At 30.7% G+C, this 23,675-nt stretch overlaps 1 protein-coding gene across 1 annotated transcript; it reads right to left on the reverse strand.

Moving 5' to 3' along the window:
* Window positions 1-1,218: 1,218 nt before the first annotated feature.
* On the reverse strand, window positions 1,219-22,439 carry polo (Serine/threonine-protein kinase polo). Its single transcript, XM_076451036.1, has 12 exons — window positions 22,176-22,439; window positions 19,034-19,141; window positions 18,615-18,731; window positions 18,065-18,282; window positions 16,317-16,412; window positions 15,795-15,994; window positions 14,351-14,470; window positions 9,767-9,889; window positions 7,778-7,873; window positions 5,719-5,872; window positions 3,360-3,606; window positions 1,219-3,068 (listed from the first exon to the last, which is right to left on the reverse strand). Exons 1-12 carry the CDS (start codon window positions 22,278-22,280, stop codon window positions 2,847-2,849), a joined length of 1,806 nt encoding a protein of 601 aa, XP_076307151.1. The 5' UTR covers window positions 22,281-22,439; the 3' UTR covers window positions 1,219-2,846.
* Window positions 22,440-23,675: the final 1,236 nt, after the last annotated feature.

Here is a 23,675-nt window from a genome sequence, read left to right on the forward strand (position 1 = left end):
ATACTTATTACAATTTATATGTACCCTTTGTTTTCATGCATTACTTGTTATAAGACAATTTTAACTCCACTAACCCTTTATTGAAATTCCAATTATTTTCAGTGACATATGGATCTTAAGTTAAATCTGATAGATTGAGATGTTTTACAACATAGAAAAAAAAGTTCAATTTACTACACAATAAATGTTCATTTGTAATTGTTAAATTTTACAATTTGACCTATATTTTATCAAAAACCATCACTTGATTTGTATATTATATACAGAAAAGAACTGTATGCACCTGGGTATCAGTACTTATCTACATGCATGTCTTTTTAGTGAAGCAAGCTAGTGAAAACCACATAGAAAAAAGTGGTTCCTTATATTACAAGTAGAAATTACAAAGATAGACATGCATGTGTGTGTATACACGTGCGAGTCGGAGTTATGGTGGCTACACATACAAAGACAAAAGAAAATCCATGCTCACATTAAATGGACCCTGAGGGTGTGCAATAGAGTATTACTTATCCTTGTGCATGCATGCAAGTTCCTCTTTTTATGAGGTAAGCTATCAAACAGCACATAGAAAAGAAGTGTGACCACATCTCCATGAGGAAAGAACCTACAAATTTGAAAATGTACTAAGTGGATCCTGAGGGTTGGCACCTGGGTATTATTACTTATCTTAGCCATGTGCATTTGCTCATACACATCTTTTTATGGTGCATTCTAGCAAAAGAAACAAATAAGGGGTTCTTTAAATAACTTCTAAGATATACAAAAGCCAGTCCCTTTTGGTAACAATACCAAAACCATTGTTGGAATGCATTGTGTTGCTTATCAATAAAAGTATAACCTAATATTGTTGTTAAGAGGCTAGGTGTTGATAGTACAAACTATAAAACTGATTAAAAAAATAGAACCTCTAAATTAGATTTTTTTATTTAAGTTTAAAATCAGAGAAGTCAGGTTATATACTGGCCATATCACAGAAAGAAGCACCAAAAGTATACAGTGCATACTGTTATGCTAAAATGGGTTCAGCATACATACATCAAGATGGTCGTCTATAATATTTGAATCTGATGACAGAAATAAAGTTGGGAAATATTTGTCTACTACAAAAAGTAGTTACACTGTTTGTAATCACAATTCTAAAAAATAGGCAGTTATTTTAAAGTCAACGCAGGCTCGTATTGTGTATTATTTAGCAATAATAAACAAAATACTCCATTCTCACATAAGCATTTTATTCAAGTTAATAAGTACATTCACACTTGTGAACTGTGCACAACAACCACACCTGAGTTTAATTTAGACATATACCTCAGCTGTTTAAAACAAAAAAATCTAAACCCACAGCAGCAACTGTCACAGTTTAATTTTCCTAGACTTTAATTTAATCTAGCCACTCTTTATACATACACAGTAGTTTTGTTTTTCAAAAATGATGCACTAACCTAGTATTTATAAGAAATAAAATATTTGCTACAGGCAGTTGTTTGAAACAGTGCTATCATTTTAGAGTTTAGTTACTTTATGATTTAAACTTCACATTTATTGTTTAGATAACCAGGTTCAAACACATTTGTCAGAATATACATAGCTAATGAACTTTTCAAACAAAGAAATAAATCACAAGCCTGAGTTGGTACAGAATAGAGTAGGGTAGTATTTATATAAACTGAAATGAGAGCGTTACGTGTGTTTTTGAATAAATGAAACTTTTTCAATCATGCTTAAACATTATACAGATTGAAGAGTATAAGTTTAAAGATAATTATAACAGAAGGAAATAAAGTTGATTTCCTCTTACTCAGTCTATAACAGTACCAAATATTGTTATATTTAGAAGTTTAATATCAGACTTGTATAACAACCCTTGAATATTTGTAGCAGATCAGATAAGTGATAAGAGTTTAAATAAAATATCTTAGTTTGATTTTATAAACATTTGTTTACTGATCTATTATCTTTCAATTCTACTTTTACACATAGGTGACAATCACAGTACCTCTTGTATTAACTTGTTGAATAATGTATACACTCGTAAATTGTTTTAATCAAGGATGAGTGTCACTAATACACCAGTTTATAAAGCCTATACTGTTCAGTTTGGATGATAAAATAAAAATTATGTTACATAATACTGAAACTTTAACATGAACTAGATTTTACCTCTAAGAACTATTAAAGTAAACAAATCCGTTAAGGGTTGTTTGTCTATGTTTTTAACTCACAATAAACTTTCTACCTCTTTTAATCACAAAACTTACTACTACAATATAATTAACTGTTGCATAGCTGCAGTTCCTAAAATCATAATTCTACTATAATATACAAAAACTTCACATGCAACAGCTTTCAACTGTAAAAAAAACATTCCCCTGCTAAATGCATTGTAATTTAGTAGCACTGCCAATTATTTCTTAAAAAATTAAGCAACTTACAAAAGCAAAATAGAAAAATTGAGAAAAAACCATCTGATGATAGACCAGTGTTTTTATGTACAAAATATCCAAGGATACTTTCTTTGTTTTCTAAGCAATCAATGAGTGATCTAATAAAACTCAAGATTATATACCATGGTAATTTACTAATTCAAAAAAGTATTATTCACAACATTTGAGAAAACTCCTTATAGTGATCATTAAAAGGTATGATGTAGTGTCTAAGTTCTTAATTGTGGAAAAGAGAAACTTAACTAGGAAAATTTGTGGTACTCCAGCAAATAAAATATTGGGAAGCCATGCTGCTTTAGTCACTATCCAAGTATTTAAATGCTTGAAGAGGCTCTAGCAGGATAATTCTTGAAAGTAGCAAAGAATCTAGTCTTTGGTTTATTTCATAACAGTACATCTCTATGCAGGAGTTTTCTTTTTTGATGATCCAGACTGTGAGGCTAACAATCTTTCAACCATCGTTCTCGCATATCGCAGTCGTGAAGCAAGTTCTCGAGAACATCCAAAGTCTTCAATTAGCTTTAATCGAAAAGTACGAAAATCTCGCTTTTCATCAATGTATGTAACAGCTCCCATAAGAGGACATAAAATAATTTTGGTGTGATCTTGAAAGAAGTTAATCTAAAACAAAAAATAAAATCAGCCAAAATAAATCAATTTCTGTTACATAAAGCATTCCAACAAAAACACCTTATTCATTAAAAATAAGAGCTTTCTCATTTAAGTAATTGTTTTCATCAACTTTAGTTTTTATAGGAAAAAACTGTCATATTCTTCATGAAAATAGTTCTAAATAGTTTCATTTCTGTAACATTGTTAGGTGATACACCAAATAATTGGGAAAATATTCTTCTTAAAAGAGGGAGAGAGAAAGAGAGAGAGAGATTTCAGTCGTACTGTACAATAAATCACCTGTAATGTTCCATTTGTAAGGTGCAGAATGATAGCACTTCTTGTACGGAACCAAGCTCGTAGGTAGGGAAGTCGAACAAGCTCATCTCCTTCCCTTGGAACAATACTTTCTCCTGCCTTAAGGAGGTGCTCATTCATGTAGTTGCGAAAATATTTTAGAAGAGTAACTTTCTTGGTAAGTGACTCTGGGAACTTTTGTAAAGTATAATAACTTTCCTGTCCATCACGTTCAATGTACTGGACATTCCTGTTGAGCATTGAGAAAGTGAAGTTTAAAAATATAAGTAATGGACATGTTTACTAAATATCTGAGGGTCTAATTTTACATTAAACTTTTGTTGTAGGCAATATACTTAGAATTCATATAATTAAACATCAACCAACTAACAATACAAGATTGATATGAATAAAACATTACATACAAAACAAACTTTTTTCACATGAAAGTTACTTGATTAGTTTCAAATAAGTCTCAAACTAATAAAAACATTTATTATCCAATAACAAATTTCAATCCCATTTCTGACAAAGAAGCTAAAATCAGAGACACTTTAAAATTTAGTTTTAAAAACTGTTTAATTAAGCATTTTGTCTCAATACTAAAAATACATTTATTGTTTTAATAAGTTTTTTTTTCCCCAGAACCAGAGGTGAAAAGGTGATGTATCCTGATGCGTTAGGTATAAGGTAATGTTTCAGTGACAAAGTTTTGTCCATTCTATGAAAACATCTTTGTATAGAAGGGAGTGAAATAAAATGTTTCTCAAAGCATGAAGAGGATATATTTGACTCAAAAGACCAAAAATTGTCTACTTCATTTTAAAAATTAAAATTTCTCTTCAAAGAAGAGAAAATGTACATTAACTCTCTACATGGGCTCTGGTCAATTTGACAAACCACAACAATTTTTTTGACTTGTATAAAGTCTACAGATTTGATACTACTAACTTTCAATAGTGTGTATATCTTCCAGGAACCTTTCAGTAACTAAGCCTTTTGCATACAAAAACTAATTTCTAAATGAAATTTTAATAAATTAAAAAAAGCAACAAAGTTGTCTTTAAATATATAGTATATGTTTTGAATAATCTGTGTGAAAAGTGATTTATGTTATTAACACTTTTCTTCATTTGATAAATTACAAATTTCACTTGTGTAATCTCTAAAATCTCCTAAAATACCTTTCAAATATCTGTTTTCAGTAAAGCCTTTTGCATACAAAAACTAATTTCTAAATGAAATTTTAATAAATTAAAAAAAGCAACAAAGTTGTCCTTAAATATATAGTATTTGTTTTGAATAATCTGTGTGAAAAGTGCTTTATGTTATTAACACTTTTCTTCATTTGATAAATTGCAAATTTCACTTGTGTAATCTCTAAAATCTCCTAAATACCTTTCAAATATCTGTTTTCAGTAAAACTTTACGTATTTTCTGTTATTTTCTTTACCCAAAATGTACACAAGATTGGTCAATTTTACTATCCCCAAACAAATTTTTTGGCTCTCTAACTATGTGACAAGAACCATTACAAATTCATCCAATTTAGCCATTGTGATATCTCTGGGAACCAAAGTTGTATTACACATGAAACTATGCTTCTCTATTCAGAACAGAACATAATACAGTACATCATCTGACAGATGAAAACCTTGACTTTCCACTGATTATAGGTAAGATATACATAAGAGAGAACTACTAACAAACCTCAAAAGAAAGGATAGTGGAATCTGATTTTATATTTGATAGCTTTAACCAAATAATGTAAAGGCTATAAAAATTGTGGTTTATCTGAGCAACGATGACTTTATATAGCAAGTACTTTATGTTTAATTTCATGGCTTACTGGAGATGAGAAGACACCTAGAGAAAGTGTCACGAGTCACACTAGGGGAAATTCATGATATTTTTTAAATATTGCCTTATAAAATTAAGAACTTAAAACTTACATACTATTAAAATATGAATTATTAGCTATGATTGTATGTTCTACTAATTGGTATACCAAACAAAAGTAATTTAATAAAAGTTTGAATGTTGCACATTAAAACCTTGTGTAATGCACAGTAAAGGATACCTGTGACAAGCGAAATAAACAGAAATACATTCTTGAAGAGTAGTTTGTTTTCTTTCTTCTCTTTTGGGTTTGTGGTAAATAAATTCTTACTGATAAGTTAAACCATCATTTTTCTTTTTCTACAGCATTTCAAAGTGAATCAAGCAACAATTAAGTTGAGTAAGAGACCATAAGGAAATTTTAGTCAAGAAAGTATTAGATGCAATGAAATTTTCCATTTTTTCATCTATGTACAGAATAAGTTAGAATTATAAACACACACACACACACCAATGAACTTACAACTCATCATCCAGTAGAATAATACGAGTGGAATCGTTGAAAAGAACTCCAACACTATTGTCACATAGTTGGTATCCAAGTCCATACTTGTCTGTGTAATCCACCCATTTACTAACCCAGAAGATTGGGATAGCAGCAGGATCTAATGCTTCATCTAAGTAATACATGTATTTATAAAATCATTAGTATCTTACACTGCAATGACAAATTCACAGACACTTTTAACTTAAGTTTGTTTTATTACCATTTAAAAATAGTAGCATTGACAAATGTTAAAACATTTCACATTGTATGCTTTTAATATAAAGAATAAATGCAGTTAAGTGTATTAACAGAATTGCTGTCAGTCTGTTAAACATTAATTTGGTACTTATGGCAAAGCTGTTAAGACTATTTTCTACCATCCCTAACTTTAACTACTGAACAGAAGGAAGGCAGTGAATCAACACCACACAACACACACTAAAAGATTTATTGTTAGTCCTATAAATCACCCATAAAAGTTGGAGCAGGAAGTATTTTGTGATAATACATGGATTCAAACCTGGTTCACCAATTCCAAAGATTAGAGTTCTGCAAGAGAGCCACCACAAAATATTAACAAAAAATTTAAATTGCAAAACAAATATGTACTTAAGATTTTCTACCAGACATTCCTCATAAAACACTTAGCAGGAACTATACTTGTACAATTATTTCAAACAACCTTTCTGTAAACAAAGCTAACCACTGTATTCAAACAGCCTTTCTGTAAACAAAGCTAACCACTGTATTCAAACAGCCTTTCTGTAAACAAAGCTAACCACTGTATTCAAACAGCCTTTCTGTAAACAAAGCTAACCACTGTATTCAAACAGCCTTTCTGTAAACAAAGCTAACCACTGTATTCAAACAACCTTTCTGTAAACAAAGCTAACCACTGTATTCAAACAACCTTTCTGTAAACAAGGCTAACCACTGTATATGCAAGAGAGTTATTTTAAAAAAAAGTGTAAACCAAGTATATTTTATTATATTTATATCTAACATTCTCTTACAGTTTTGAATACGAAAGTACAGCAATGAGGTTAAGTACATTTTAAGCTGTTACTATTTGCTACTGTGATTATAGTTTCTATCATAAGTTTGTTATGTGGCCTAGTTTTATTGAAAAGATTTAAATGTATATTAAAAAAAAAGAAGAGAAGAACCTAAAGTTCTTAAAAATTAATAAACAAAAAACTTACTCTGCAATGTTATGAATTATTTCAGAAAATGTACAAGATGAATGTTTCAATAATTTTGGGACTACTTCAGTTTAATTTCTTTGACAATTTTATCAACAAAGCTACTTGAGTGCTATGTGTACTAGTAATCACTAACTTAAGTGATACACTATAGAAAAGAAAAAACACTTGATCCACTCATCTAATCAAATAGAGGGATTTAATTGTTACTCTTATAATGCACCTATGGCCCCAAAATATGGTGCATGAGATTTGGGTTTCCAGAAATGGGATACAAACAAAAGGTGCATTGTCCAACATATTAACCACTGAGATATGCTTACACCTAAAATTTAATTAAGACATTTATATAAACCAAAGCCTTCAGTAAAATATATAAGCACTTTTTACTTTCCTTAATTTCACATGTAGAAATACCCATCAGCCTACAAGGTTATTTGGTTAAAAACAACAGAATAACAAAAGTATTTCAAGAAAAGGATTTGCCATTTTGATTTTACATGTACATTTTCAAAATGTAATCCTTACAGTATGTTTGTAAAGTATGGTTTGGACAAGTACAAGTTCATAAACAAATGCTTAAAATTTGTTGACCCTAAATGTTTATGAAAAATCATGTTCCCTGTGTTGGTTCCAACTTGCAGGAATCTCAATTTTACATGAAGAAAAATATATACTATAATAAATTAATGCTTTATGTAACATGTTCCCTACTAATTTTAACACTCGAATAGTTATTTTATTTAAAATAATATTTTAATGACCAAATGCACAGGAATAATTTAAATTATTCAAAAGAATACAAGAGTTTTCCACTAAGTTTGCTTTCATACCTTCTTGCACAACTGCTTTATCTGCAGGCTTTGTTCCCACCACAGAAGTCAGCATTGAAAACATGTCACTTAGGTAATAGTCAGCAGGGACATCAGCTGAAAGATTGTTGTTTTTTACAGTTTTTACAAATTTTTACATGCATTTTGTTTAAACATGAACATTAAACTGATGATCCAATAAAGTTTTATCTAATACATTAAAACTTCAAGCTCCCATTTACATTGATAATTGAGACTACACTAACTATTTCAGCACAAGTTCAATCCCTGGGCCTGGCCTTGTAACCATTTTGTGCTTGTTATAATTTTGATGCTATAGTTTCTATGTTAATAAGCATATGCTCATGAAATTTGACAGGTTATCAGTAAATATCTCAAGACTTTCACTTAAAAATATTGGATTGTTTTCAATTATCAAGGTTTTTAAAGTAGTTTTCTGGTGCCTTTTTTTGTTGTTTTTTGCATGTTGATTATCCAACATGTAAAGTAGTTTTCATTTTAAGATTCAAAAGTTTTGTGCATTAAAAAATTTTCAAATTTCACACAAAATCTTTGTAACCTACAGATAATTACCTAACATTTTTAAAGAAAAAATGATATTTCATCCATTATCTTCATTACTGAACCTCTATACAGGTTCAGTAGATTAGACCAATTTTGTAACACACACACACACAAAAAGAATGAAATATAAATTATGCTTTTTTTCAGTCTAGAATGACTGCAACTTATAACGAAATCAAATGTTTAGACTAAATAGTTAAATGTCACATTATACACTTGCATATTTATATTGTATTGACCTTTCAAGCATGCATGGCCAACTATATAGAACTTACACTGATGTGGCACACATGCACTCATTTTTACACTAACCAATAATATAAAACTGACCTTTAGGGTTTACAAAGTGACCTGTCTTAGCTGTGCTTTAGTGAACTAGTATTTTGTAAAACAGCTACATTTCAGTTACAATACATTATTACTATTATTTACAAATAATTTTCTTAAACTTGTTTTTCTTAAAAAAATAGAATAGTAAAGAAAGAAGTATAGCAAATAAACATCTCTTCTAGCTACAAACTTTGTGTTCATTTGCTAAGCCTTATAAAATTTCACACACTTATAGACAGAAGTGTTTCCAAAAATGGAAAGAGGTAGGCAGGGCCACTATGTGTGATTCAGTACAAGAGTGATATCTCAATAAATAGAAAAGACAGGAAGTTCTTATTTTATATCCTAGCTTATCAATACCAGTAATTTGAATTCCTAATTTGTAAGAAACTATAAACTTTGTATTTGGACACCACCTAATTTGAACCACTGCTAAATCCAACTTACCACATGACATGAAAATCAATGTTCAGGTATGTTTTTTTAATATTTACTTCCAAATTAAAAATTTAAATGTACAATACTAAAATTTGAATTATAATCTGAAATTTGATAACAAACCGGACATAAATTCATAATATAGTGGTTCAATAAAATTTTGAATGCGAGTCAACAAAAGTGATGACATGGGCTTTGACCCTTGTAGAGAGGGTTAAGTGCTAAAAAAATAACGAAAATGAGTGCTGTATTTCAGTAATGCTTTCTTACTATACATATTTAAATGGCAATTTATCTACTTGATATATAGACTATTCAATGAGTTGTAATTTTTAAGTCAATTTACAAGAAATAGGAAATATTGGTGTAGTGCAACATCTATTGTCAACAAAAGTGAATAATTTTCAAAATATTATATTCACAAAATATACAAATTCAGTTTTCCTTGTTCACAGACTTGCAAGCCTTCCCAGCAGGCACTTTCCAAGTGACACACTAAAGTACAAAACACTTATTGAAAAACTGTTCCTTATTATTAGCAGTTATTTATGGCAACAGGTTAAATAGATAAATTATTACTGAAATATTCTGGTAATTTGGACTACAAATATCCTAACAATTGTTCAGAAACTTGCACATAGTGACTGATCAACTTACAAACAGATGGTTTAACAACTTTTTCAGGTTTCCCTTGCTTGTCTGGCATAGTTACCACCTCTTCTGAAACAGCAGAAAGTTTCACTGGAGTGTTGGGCTTACTCAGTGCTCCAAACTGTTCATCTAAGAAATAATTTTTTTTTTCAAATTTGAGGCACCATTTGAGAGACAAATTTACGTTTAGTAAGAAACTTTGATAATCTGGGTATAACTCAAAAATGAAAAATCTCAAATTCTTTAATTACTCAAATTCAACAATTAAACCCAACATAGTAAACTAAATCAAACTTATTTAAAAAAAAAAAATCAACTGTCTGAAAATAACCAACTAATCAAAACTATGATTTACCTACTTCACCTATCAAGCTTATTCACTTTTCTCTTAGTTATGATAAAACTACTAAAGTTATCTCTCACTATCATTAATTTTAAAGTTCTGATGCTAATTAGAGGAAAGGACAAATATGTAGCAGCACTCTTGCCAATCCCCTCCCCTTTGGCTTGTACAGTTATGACAAAGTGTTCATACCCCTGCATCATGAGTAGTTTTTTCCTCATAACTTAGAAAGTATCACAATTAGGATAATGAAACTGTGGTATATTATAAATATTATACCAATACACATCTACGTAAAATTTTATGTAAACTGAATGACAAATAAACTGTTTGTAAACAAATAACCAAACATAGGAGGGGCAGAAAGTGTTTGTGTGTCTACTTTAATGGTAAGTTGTGTAGCCTTTCAGGTGAATTACTTGGTGCAATCTCTCCTCATAGCTCTCCAAGATCGTTTGACAGTACTCGACTGGTATTTTTTTCCATTCTCCTTTACAGAAGGCCTCCAACTCTTGCAAGTGTTTTGGACGACGCTGATAAACCCTTCAACTCATGCCAAACGTTTTTAATTGGGTTATTGTGATAGCCACTCCAGAACGCTTACATGGTTCCTCTGCAACCAGGATTGCACATATTTCAATGTGTGCTTAGGGTCATTGTTGTGCTGGAAGATCCAACAACGCCCAAGCCGCAAGTTCCGAGCATCATTCTTGATATAAGTGCCTGATATATCAACGTACTCTTCTTTTTCATGATTCCGTTGATACAGTGAAGGCTGCCTACACCAAAAGAGCTGAAGGAAACCCATAGCATGATCGAGCCACCTCCGTGTTTAACTGTAGGGACAGTATTCTTTGAAAGATTTCGTTCCCCCTTCTTATGGAAAATATAGCAAACATCATTGTGGCCAAAAAGCTCAATTTTAGTCTTGTCTAACCAAAGAATAATCTTCCAATAGGTAAAGAGTTTATCTACATGCTTTCTTGCATACCTAAATCGTGCTTCTAAATGAAAAGGCTTTAAACATGGAGTTCTACGAGGACGGCATGCTTTGAACCCAGAAGAGCGTAACACGTTCGTAACCGTAGAGGTGCTTACTTCAACCCCAGTTTCCCTTACCAGTTTCTGTATGTCATAACGTGTTAAACGAAAGTTCCTACTAACTTCTCTGAGAACCTTCCTTTTGGTTCTCTCTGGAATTTTCATGGGGCATCCAGAACAAGGGAGGTTAGCAGTTGATCTTGTAAGCTTAAATTTGGCAATTATGCTTTGAACAGTAGATTTTGGCATATTAAGTTGTGTAGTAATACTGGAAAGAGACACATAAGACTTGCATTTTACAATAATTCGGTTTTTCAAATCACTGCACAGTTGTTTCCTGTTTGCCATGATGACCAAGCAGATAATGATGGAGACAGTGCCAAATTGCTGGAAGTAAATGTTTTGCTGGCTAAATTCCAATAATTATGAACCCAGTGTCTAGTTCTGGAATGATATAATGTAGTTTATTTGCCAAACTAAACAAACTTTTTACGGGAATATCAGTTTTTTCCCATGTTCTGAACTGTAAAAACATTCTCTGCTCCTCCTATTTTTGGTTATTTGTTTATAAACAGTTTATTTGTTGTTTAATTTACATAAAAATTTATGTAGATGTGCATTAGTATAATATTTATAATATATTATACTTCTATTAGCCTAATCATAAAACTTAAGTTATGAGCAAAAAACCACTCGGGACCCAGGGGTACAGAGTTTGTCGTAACAGTATGTACCATTGTTTGAGGAACATCATACTAACTGATTAACATTCTAGTTCATATAATTTTAAATTTTTATGCATACTGATTTACACCTTAACTACAACAAAATGATATGCTAATCTTCTTTAGGCACAATAAAATAAATTTGTATAATAATAAAAACAAACACTTTACTTAAAGGGAAAAACAAAATCAGTACTTGAAGATTAGATGTAGCCACTACCTTAAAAACACCATTTAAAGTAAATTCAAAGATCTCCAATCAATTTAAGAATAACAGATTCTCATGAATGAAACCAATACTCCCCACATACATTGTCAACAAGCATAAATTTTCATTAAAACAAAAAATTTTCATACACAGGGTAGGATCCTGAGAGAAAAAATGTAAACAAAACATGACAAACATATCATTCATGTTAATTTTTTTTTATAAAAAGGTAAAGTATGCTAAACAACCCAATACTGACAACTTTCCTCAATTACTCATTTCTTGCCTGAATAAAAAGAAGCTAACATTACTGTGCTGTTAAAATGTTTAATCAAAAAATAACAGTTATTAAGAACAATTCTGTCTTTGTTCCTATTATTTTATTAATCTAATAACTAAATCCTTCAATAGGCGCTAGAGCTCCATATTTATGCATGCTTCCTTCAAGCAGTTTTATGTCAATATCAAAAACACACAAAACTAGAGCATGAACATAAAGCTGCTTTATTAACCTTCAACTTTTTGAAGATGTCTCTAAACTACTCACACAAAAGTACTTGAGGGACCATGACTAATAACACAAGAGAAAAATATTGCAATAAAAAACACTAATTACTGCTGAAGCCTCTTATATATTTTACTTAGAAAATTGAGTTATCTATTTCTCTTATTTTACGGTCCTTACATAGGAGTCTGACACACTCAATATTTGGCAATATACATGGATTCACTAGAAGAAAACACATTGTACTGTATGGTACTATACATTTACTCTACTCCAAAAGTTAATATTTAAAACTGTGTATTTTCTTTGCATTCAAGTTTGGCAGTCACTCAAATAAAAATACTTCATTTCCAAATCTAGATATGACTAGAACCTGGGTTCACTGATGTGCCGTTAATCTAGTTTTTTTGCAGAATAAAATGGATTGTGATGGCCACAAATGGAAGGCTATCTTTTCTGCTGATGAATTAGAGAATGGCCCAAGGTTCTTCTATCCCTGCAACTGAGTATAATGGATGACATTCATGTGGTTGAGGACTGGCATGTAAATGAAATATAACACCTTGTTTCATTACATCTATACCAATACACTGTGTCTCTCTCTGTATGTGTGTGTTATCCACATGTGCATATCATTTATGAGGCAAGGTAGAAAGAAAAAAAACAACAAAAAAACACACACACAGAAAAGAATATACAAGTGCAATATCTCCAAGAGCAAATACCCTAGATACTTGAAAGAGACTAGTGTACAGTCTGTCAAAAATGACAATGCAAGTTCTACTTCCCCCATGGTACACCTTAAACTCACATTTGATAACTAACTGAAATACATAAATTTTGAGACATTAAGCTTGACTAAGAAAGTCAAGAAAGGTGCAGCTAAAGCAGTCAAACATCAGTAATTTTTTAATGAGCCAAGCTAGCAAAAAAAACAACATAGGAAAGAAGTGGTTCCTTAAATAACAACTTTAATACACAGAAAAGCCAGTGTATTTTGATAATAATGCATTCTAACAATAGCTTTTATGTCATGTATATTAGTAAATCTTATGCTATAATGGGTGCAGAATGCACATACTATCAACCTAAATACCCAAGTGAAGCCAGGTTCTTTAGCTAGTACTAAATAAAGAAATCATTGTGCCCCTTCATGCACACTAGTACATGGAACACAAATTCAAGTACTCATGTACATGAATTTCTATCTGTGCCTATGATGCACACAAATCGTATATTCAGTGGACAGCAGTTACAATAAGTATTAATATTTTTCAGCATTGCATCATGGGTAATATGGTAATTGAATAATGCAACAATCATCTTTTTGTGAGGCAAGGTTGGAAGAAAAATACAGAAAAGAATATGTGACTGCAATATCTCCAAAACTAAATAACCTAGAAATTTTGCAAGCATATTTGCAGTTTGCCAAAAGATGATCACTGACAGAAAAATATGCAGTATTGCATTATAAATAGTAGTTTAAAACTAATATTGCCCATGTTAATTTAAATTTTTAAATACTAGGAATTACTGTTCATTTTGTGAGCTTAAATAGACATGGTCAAAAAAGTGATACTATAACCTGTGATGAGTGCCAAGATAAGCATCTAATATGAAGACCAGACAAATGTTCAAAGTACTCTAATGTGGTAGTATTCATTATTTTCTTTTCTGTATCCTAAAATACTGAATTTTAGCATTAGAAAAAAAACAAAAAACTCTCCAATGCTGATTGCAAAGAGACATACTGGATAAACTAACTCACCCTTGTTTATTTCTAGAAGAGGTTTTCTTGAGTTTGTTGTGGATATAATAGATATGTTCTTAGCATCAAAACGTGGTGCCATTGTAAGACATGAGGTTGGAAGACGAGTAGGAAGGTACCCTGCAAAATCAACCAGCACACTCCTCATAAGTACTGTTTATCATAATGATAATAAAATTCATGACACTATTATAATGTAAACCTAACATACAAGAACAAAACTTAAACTAATTTTTACTCTGACTACAGGCTGGATGGAATTCAACCAGCTCATAACCACCAAAATAACCATAAGGGCTGTCATATTATAAAACTTTTTATTATAAATACACATCTTCATGACATTTTTGAAAATCATCAGTAAATGTTATAAGACTTTCATAAACAAAAAATCAAATTTCTTAATTAAGGTTTAAAATGTTTCAATAAAATATTTGCTCGTGCATTTTTTTTTGGGGGGGGATGTTTATTATCCAACATGAAGTAATTTTTCTTTTAAGATTTAAAAATACTTTTGTGCATCAGAAAGTTGCCAAATTCACTTGCAAAATCTCTATAGCCCCCAAATAACTATCAAACATTTTTTAGGAAACTTTATATCTTATCTGTACTCTCGAGAGTCTTGTCAAATTTTGCAAGTGCAAGATACAATTTTTTTTAGGTTCCATATTTTGAAATAAAAACAATACCACAATACCCCAAAACTGTAATTTATCAGGCTTAGTAATTAAACTGTATTTGGATCTAAAAATTATATTTTAAATAGCATTTCATCTCTGCTCCTTCTCTCCAAGCCAACAGGCACCTTATGAATACTGAGAAAACCATGTGGGAAATTGTAAGCTTTCAATTGGTTATAAGCCTGTGACAGAGCATAGTAAATTTACATAAAAAAAAGTATTACCAAAAATGTAAGTTGTAGGCACAGACCCATGTTTAATTCATTATATATAGTGATATCTCAATAAATAGGAAAGAAAAGTTTTTCTTTATTATTATTTATTTTAACTTGTCAGTATTAATAACTTGAGCAATACGAGTGTCTTTATTGTATGAAGCTACAGAGTTTGTAATTGAAATTCATCTGATTTAAATCAAAGCTGCATTTAATACACCATGCGACACACAAAACATCAATATTTAAGAATTTTGACCTAGTATGTACTTTTAAATCAAGAAATTAACTTGTGTATAATACTAACATTTGAATTATAATGTACAATTTTATGCCAAACTTACTGCCATACATTCATAAAATAGTTCAATAAAATTTTGAATAAAAGTCTACCAATGAAATTATATATCCTCTTCTACAAGCAGGAAAACCTGTAACTATTGGATTAAGCTATCAACAAATGTTAATTATTTTTAATGCAACCAGGTTTAAAGTAAACACATCACAAACAACTCAAGCACAACTTGACATTTATTTACTGAAATGTACCTGATGTCATAAACTCATCATGTAAGAGTTGATCCATGTTTGGTCTTTGAATAGGGTCAGAGCGAAGCAGTTTTTGTATCAAATTACGAGCTGGAAGGCTGACTCGAGAAGGAATGTGATATTCATTTTTCTTGATTCTCATGTATGTGTCCTTTAGAGAGGAAGTCTCAAATGGAGGCTTTCCCACCAGCAATGTGTAACTAAAATGGAGTTTGTAACACTTTTTCAGGTTATTTTTTTAAAAAATTCTTCTTGCAAAAAATTAATTATTGTTTTTTTTCCACTAAAGTGACCTTCTGACATACCATGTTAACTTTGAAATTAAATGTAAAAGTTTGTTACTACTTAAAATGTTGTTTCTCTCCATTCAATAAACTATTCCACTTAATTATCCAGAAAAAACATATCAAATGAATATGGCACTGACAGCCTTCACAAATCACAAAAGTTGCCTATATAGTACAAAACATGCACACATTTTTTTAGTTCCTGCAGATAATTTCAGTTAAAGTTTAAACTTACATTATACATCCCAAAGACCATGAATCCACTTCAAAACTATGTCCCTTTTTACCAAGCACCTCAGGAGCAATATAGTTTGGAGTTCCACACAATGTTCTGAATATAACAAACTTGCATGAGTATCAACTGGTGTAAATTATTTTGCATGACAGTATTTTACATAAACACATACAATACTGATAATAATTATAGAAATGTACAGGTGATACACACACACACACACACAGAGTCACAAACAATGACCAATTGCAACTACATGATGCAAACCGTTTTTGTTATTAAAAAATAGAGGCAAAATATACAAGTATTTTGTATTTGCATTAAACAATAATTGTTTTTATGTTATCATAAGTTTATTGTTGTATGGTTGTATTGTTCCAACTATATTGCATTACTTCCCACAATTAGGCCAGATCATTTGGTTATCACTTTCAGATAGTCATATAGCCTCAATAATATTCATACAGATCAAGCCATGGTTGACTGAGTTACATAGGTCTGTTTACAATTCTTGTATCTTTTAACCATATATGCTGCACACTTGGAGCCATTGTCTTGCTAAAAGATAAATCCATATCCACAAGTCATTAAGAAAATATGATGGATAAGAACCTTCCATATATCAGCAGTAAAGGTCTTATTACATGTATAAACCCATAGCACTATAGGTCAAGATGTATCACGCACCTGTACAGAGTTCCACACATGCTTTATTACAGATTCTGTATATTAATCACATTGCTTTTTTCTTAGCTGCCAAACAAAATTATGCAGTTTGTTGCTAAACAATTCAAACCTGAATTCATCTGTAAAAAACTAACTTCATGCTATTGTTTCAAATCTGTTCTTATTTCAGCCTTTTAGTTTTCTCTTCTAAGCAGCATTTTCCAAGGAGCTATACACATCTACCAATGTCATTTTCTACTAATATGACCTTAGTGTTCTAGAAGAAACATATTCATCTGCAATTAAAGCAATGCCATTGTCAAGATCTCTAGTGAATCCTTCTTGTACAAAGCATACTCTAAGTCACTTAGCATCACTTTGGAAGAAACTGGACATTCTACTTGAATGCTTCCATTAATCGATAGTACTAATTTCACATACTCTCTTCAGTATTTCCCATACAGTTCCATCTAAAATGTTATACTGTGCCCTTGTCTTTGTCAGTTTTATATAGAAGTCTTTATTAACCAAATATAACTAAATATTTTTTTATCATAGCTTTTTTTTTTTTTTTTAATGGGAGTGAAATGCATTTAACACATTATTGCCAAGAAAATTGAGTTCCTGTGCTTTTACAAATATTACACTGATTCTGTACAGTCTGGTTAGTTGCACGATATTCAGTTACTGTGTAAACTATCAACAAATGGCTGAATTCTGGATCATTCCTTTTTTAAACAAGATTTCATAATAACTGCATTTTATGCCCACAATATTCTGTCTCAACATTTCCAAAACAGCATGCAAGAAACCAAGGATGAAAATTAGTTTCAGTTTTGTTTTACATCATTCACATAAATTAAAAATAAAATATTCTAATAGTCTCTTCACTCTGAAATACCAAATGTTACATATTTCCAATCATTACCAAGTTTGCCTAAATTAATAAAATTTATGTTATCATCTCAGAATTACAACATTGATTTATATTTTGCTGCATGTACTTGGTTGCAAAAATATTTAAGTTTTTAGCTCACTTTTCAAAAAGAATCACTTGTTTGTTTTTTAATGACTTTTCTGACCTTTTTCTCTCCCCATCATAGTCTACTCGTGTTGCCAGACCAAAGTCTCCCAGTTTGATTTCCATGTCATCACTAAGGAACAAGTTGCCAAGCTTAAGATCCCTGTGAATTACTTTCTGCTCGTGCAGATACTTGCAGGCTGTAACAATTTGTCTAATGAAGTAGCGAGTCTCTGGTTCTGTGATTGCTCTTCTTCTCTTGTGCATCTCCATAAGAGACTAAAAAAAAAATATATCTGACAAAACAAGCAGATATATCTCCATACGCATCATGTAAAAGGATAATTAAAATATAAAAAGGAACTTCATATATAATAAACAAAATACTCAAACATTAGTACTGATTTTTCAACCTATTGACTTATTTTACTTCTTTCACAGATTAAGTGATAAACTTTTCTATTAATCAGTTAAAAATAAAACTCCTTACAAAATCATTTAAAAATGTAAGTATACATATACTGATCTTTAAATTTATACTTAAAATAACTTAAATTTTGTTTGCGAGTTTTTAAAAACTAAATGTCCACGATTAGCTCAATGCTTCTTACCCTTCTCCGACAAAGTTCTAGAACAATGTAGATGAAGTCTGGATCTTCAAAAAATCCATGAAAGCTAACTATATTTCTATGGTTCAGACTTCTATGAATGGAAATCTCTTGGGACATCTGCATAATTTTTTAAAACAAAATTTTTAATTTTCCCAAAATCTTTTAATAAAATGTAATTTGTTTTATATAATACAATAATGAATCTTACCATTTATTTAAAGAGATTCAACATTTTATACAGTAGAAAATTCAGACTAAAAGAAATACTCAGGTCATTCTTAGTTGGAAATGTAACAAAAATAAACAATGAACACACACCTAACAAAAATGGTGTCCTTTATAGAATAATTTGTTTTGTTTCACAAGTTAGTAAAAGGTATATTCAAATAAAAAACTGACTAATGAAAATTTCAAATTACTTTCTCTTTTTGATGTTGTTTTGAAAGCAATGCCTTTGGAACAATCTTTCCTGCAAAAACTTCTTTAGTTTCCATGTCTGTCAGTTCATAACATTTTGCAAAGCCACCCTAAGAAAAAATAAAATCATCATACAATGAAGTTTAACAAATAAAAGACAGTTTCTGAAACCATTACCAAATTTTTATGAAACTGTTGCTATGATATCATACTTATAAACAGAATGTATATAATAATATTCAGAAGAAATTTACAGTCAAAATTCTAAAACTGGCAACTTAAACAGTGCAGATATTTTACATGTGTGAAAAAGTCTCATTTGAGTTGAGAACATTTTTTTTACATAGAGGAGTGAACAACTTTTTGACCTTCAGTCATCGTCAGGTTCACAAAGAAAGAGAGATAACTGACCAGAAGCTGACCACATGTTTGAAGGGAGTTGTGTAACTGAGTGTCAGAATGTAGAGAGCGTGCTTAGATGTTTGAATATATAATTTTATATTATTTATTTTATTATTATTATTATTATTTATTATATTATTTTTAACACAGAAGCCTTACTTATATAACAACTCATGCCTAAACTAAACCAATACAAAGGAATGCCTTTATACCTATATTAAAAATAACAAATAATAATAAAATCAATAACATAAAATTATATATTCAAACATCTAAGCATGCCCTCTGCATTCCGACACTCAGTTACACAACCCCCTTCAAACATGTGGTCAGCTTCCAGTCAGTTACATCTTTCTTTCTTTGTGAACCTGACAATGACTGAAGCAGGTCGAAACATTGTTCACTCCTCTATGAAAAAAAAAAAAAAACAATTCTCAACCCAAACGAGTCATTTTACATACATATTTTTCTCTAGATCACTTATTAGTACAGATATTTTATGCTTTCCTGTGTTAAAGTTATAAAACTTAAACTTGTACTTTCATAAGACTTAGTAAATTCATCAAGTAGGCATGCTTTAATGTTTTAGTTCAGATCTAGGTAAGTTGCACTCAATGATCAATTCCCATCATAAAATACAACCTTAGAGTTATAAAGTCACTACTATATATTTATACGAAATAGGGAAAAAAAATTAATCAAGCATCTGCACAAAATACACACAGTTCTCTAAATTAGTTGAACAGATTATAATCCTAAAGAGTTCCACACACTAGTACATAAAAAGTTCCTCAAGTAAGGCACTTCAGAATACCCAAGAAATAACTTGTATCAACAAGCAGATGTGTCTAACAATAATAGTTAAATCACAATGTTACCCGTTGTAACTCTTCTTCATAGTCAAATAAATCATTTTTAAAAATATTTTAAGATTTATTACCAACAGCATAAAATTACATGTAGTTATAACTATTTATTGTAACTTTCAACTGCAGTGCACTTTTCTCACAGGTAATAAATATATTAACATTTTCATAATTTGCATCTACCACAAAAGAGCATACCACATTTCTCACGTCGCAGTTGCTGCCCATTCCACTAAACTCATCACGAATACTATACCTACACAATACATTTAAGGTTTTAAGTAACTTGTTAGATCATAGGGTGTATATGTACATACCTTGAAGTGTAATGTTTAGTATGTATAACTACTATACATTAAATCACATTTAAATTTTAAGATCTCAAATTTCCACTGATACATGTCTGCTTGAATTCAATCTATCTAATGCTTTTTGCTGACAAGTAAATTTTAATGACAGCCTTCACTTTACACTGTGAAAAAATACATTAACCCATTTTTTATGACTCACAGTTGACCATGTCAGCAGTAGTACACTAGTAATCACTGAAAAAAAAATATTTTCCATAGTTTAATTTTTAAGAACAAATATGTTAGTGTGTTTAGATACAGCCTTTGTCTATAAACCATATGCTAAAAGACTAAAACATGCATTTTAATATGAAAACTTTAAAGACTACTTAACAGGTGTATTAATTATTTTCTTAATCTTATGAAAGTCCAGATTTTCATGACAATCCAAACTTTGCCTTTCTTTTACTTTTAATGCAAGAAGTTGAAATTATGCAACTACTTCTATTTTTTTACCTAAAATAATTTTCTTTCACTAAACGTGTTTGTCAAGGCAGTCTCAATTTCACCTTTGTTTTTAATTTTAATATTACAAGTTGATATTTTGAAGTTTGTTCCAGATTTTGTCAAAATCATTTTCTTGTCAAATAAAACAACAATTTTAGTGAATACCAACAACCTAATGCAATGGTAGTACCTACCATTAACAAGGTAGCATTACTGCCAGCGTATCACCAAATCTTTTACATAACAGCCACGTATGTTACGGAAGCATAATAATTTCCAAAAAATATTTTGTTCGTTTTGCATAACACACAAAAGAGATTGAATCTGGACAATGCTGTTATTACTGCCGTTTTTATAGCAGTTCATTTTTTCATATGTAGTTAATACCCCTAACAACCATTAAGCAAAAATACTTTTTTGTTTGTGCTGAAATGTTAAAAAAAAAAATTTCAGGTAGTTGTAGACCTATCTAATGAAATAATGTAATTTTTCTTTTACTTATTGCAAATAGACTGATAGTTACTAGATTAGTCTAATTTTACCTTCTTACATTTATAAATTATAATAAAGAAGAAGAGAAAATTTGGCATGGTATACATCTACTTAAGTGCCATATTCTATTGATGGGACAGAATTTGGATGAGGGTTAAGATCTGGCAGCATATTATTTATGTATTCTAATTTATATTAATAGACTCAATACTGCTACTAACTTAATATTAGTACATAACAATTCTAACGACAGTAAGGTTAACATTGGTACGAACAATGAAGCAAGATTAGGGCTGTGGGTTTCTGCTATCAGTATTGCTAATTATTATATAACCAAATATTACAAATTTTAGTAACAGTTGAAACACAAGATCCATAATAAGTCATTACTTAGCCAAGACTCTAGCTTCTGTTTCTAAACATGGAGCATGTTTCACAGTTATGTGAATTTTGATTCAGTCAGAATCGCTTCATAAGCCATTAAATCTTTAAACATATTTAACTTTGGCTAAGCTACTTTACGTCTTTACTTTAATTAGATTAAGCCAATTGGGTTTAGGTTAAAAAAATTGTTACAGTTTACTTACCTTTCCTAAAAATCTTCCCCTCATATAACGCTTTTTGTTAGTGGAATCGGTTACTATATCTGGAATTTCTTTTAGGCGAATATCTTCTTTATGTTTAGAGGTCATATTTCGTTATTTTCAAAATTTTCTAATGCTCTCAACAACAACACAAAAAAAAAGATGACCCTCCTTAACTCCGCACGATACTTCTTCTTAAAATCTAACCGCTAACTCTCTTTGTACAAAAACGGTGGAAACTTTAAGCTCGTTTGAATTTCCTGCATCGGGCTTTTAAACCAGCATTCACTTGTGATTGGCTGCCTCGGATAGAAAACGATAGAATTTAATCGTTATTTTCGTATCTATTGAAATGTTAAGCTAGTTAACAATTTCTAATTAAGACTTTCGCTGAAATACCATACATAAAATAACAAATATAAAAAAATAAATTATAAAATACAAAATAAGCTCTGATGGAAACATTTCAGTCTCTAACTAATACTATGATATTTCGTACATACTTTAGTCAGATGAGAATGAAAAACCTTGTATTTACACGAGTTTAACGTTTCGAACTAAATTGATATGTAGAAAACATATTTAACTAGTGTAAAATCAATCTCAAATACCATTAAAATGCATCAATTTAAGTGAAAATTACACACATTTTCAAGGGGACATTTATTGCATATAACTGTTTTTTGTTAATAAGTTCAAACATGGTTGTAAAGATGAAAAACGTTTCACTTACATAAATCAAATGTTTCGGATTATACTGATGTTGGAATATGTGTATTCCGAAACGTTCGGTTTGTTTGTTTTGGAATTTTTCGCAAAGCTACACGAGGGCTCTTTGCGCTAGCCATCCCTAATTTAGCAGTTTAAGACTAGAGGGAAGGCAGCTAGTCATCACTATCCACCAACTCTTGAGCTACTCTTTTACCAACGAATAATGGGATTGACCGTCACATTATAATGCCTCCACGGCTGAAGCGGCGAGCATATTTGGTACGACGAGGATTCGAACCCGCGACCCTCAGATTTCGAGTCGAACGCCTTAACCCACCTGGCCATGCCATGCCCCCTACTTGTCAATGAAAAAGCTTTCAAAAACTGAGAAAGGCACTTTTTTCTCCATATAAAACGAAGAAAGCTTAATCTGCTATCTGATCATCAGTTGAATCAAGTGATATGCCATTTTCATCCTTATCTTGTTTGGTACCTTTTTTTGAAGTTCAGTAGCCAGTCCTACAATTTTTTATTTTTTTTTATTTAGCGACAAATGTTTTTTCCTAATACTTTTTACCAATGAACAGTGGTTTATTAGCCCAAAGTAGGTATTTTAAACTGCTTGGTGATTTTTGTATTATTGTTATATTTGTAATATTACACTTTAAAATATAGGCCAATGTTAGATATCAAATATAAGATTTGGAATTTGGGGAAGCAACTGAACAATTGACGATAGAATTATCGTTGTAGAGGGGCGTTGAAAGATGCTGGGAAGAATCGCAACCTCTT

The sequence above is a fragment of the Tachypleus tridentatus genome, chromosome 8 (assembly GCF_004210375.1).
Source record: "Tachypleus tridentatus isolate NWPU-2018 chromosome 8, ASM421037v1, whole genome shotgun sequence".
Taxonomy (NCBI): Eukaryota; Metazoa; Arthropoda; class Merostomata; order Xiphosura; family Limulidae; genus Tachypleus; species Tachypleus tridentatus.

What these genes read in the sequence shown, in the direction of transcription:
- polo (XM_076451036.1), bottom strand. Translation starts at nt 22,280, where the DNA reads ATGACCTCTAAACATAAAGAAGATATTCGCCTAAAAGAAATTCCAGAT. An exon ending in TGGTCTTTGGGATGTATAAT is followed by an intron (nt 15,995 to 16,316) that starts GTAAGTTTAAAC and finishes ACTCCATTTTAG; the next exon opens with TTACACATTGCTGGTGGGAA. An exon ending in AGTTGTTAAACCATCTGTTT is followed by an intron (nt 7,874 to 9,766) that starts GTAAGTTGATCA and finishes ACAATCTTTCAG; the next exon opens with CTGATGTCCCTGCTGACTAT.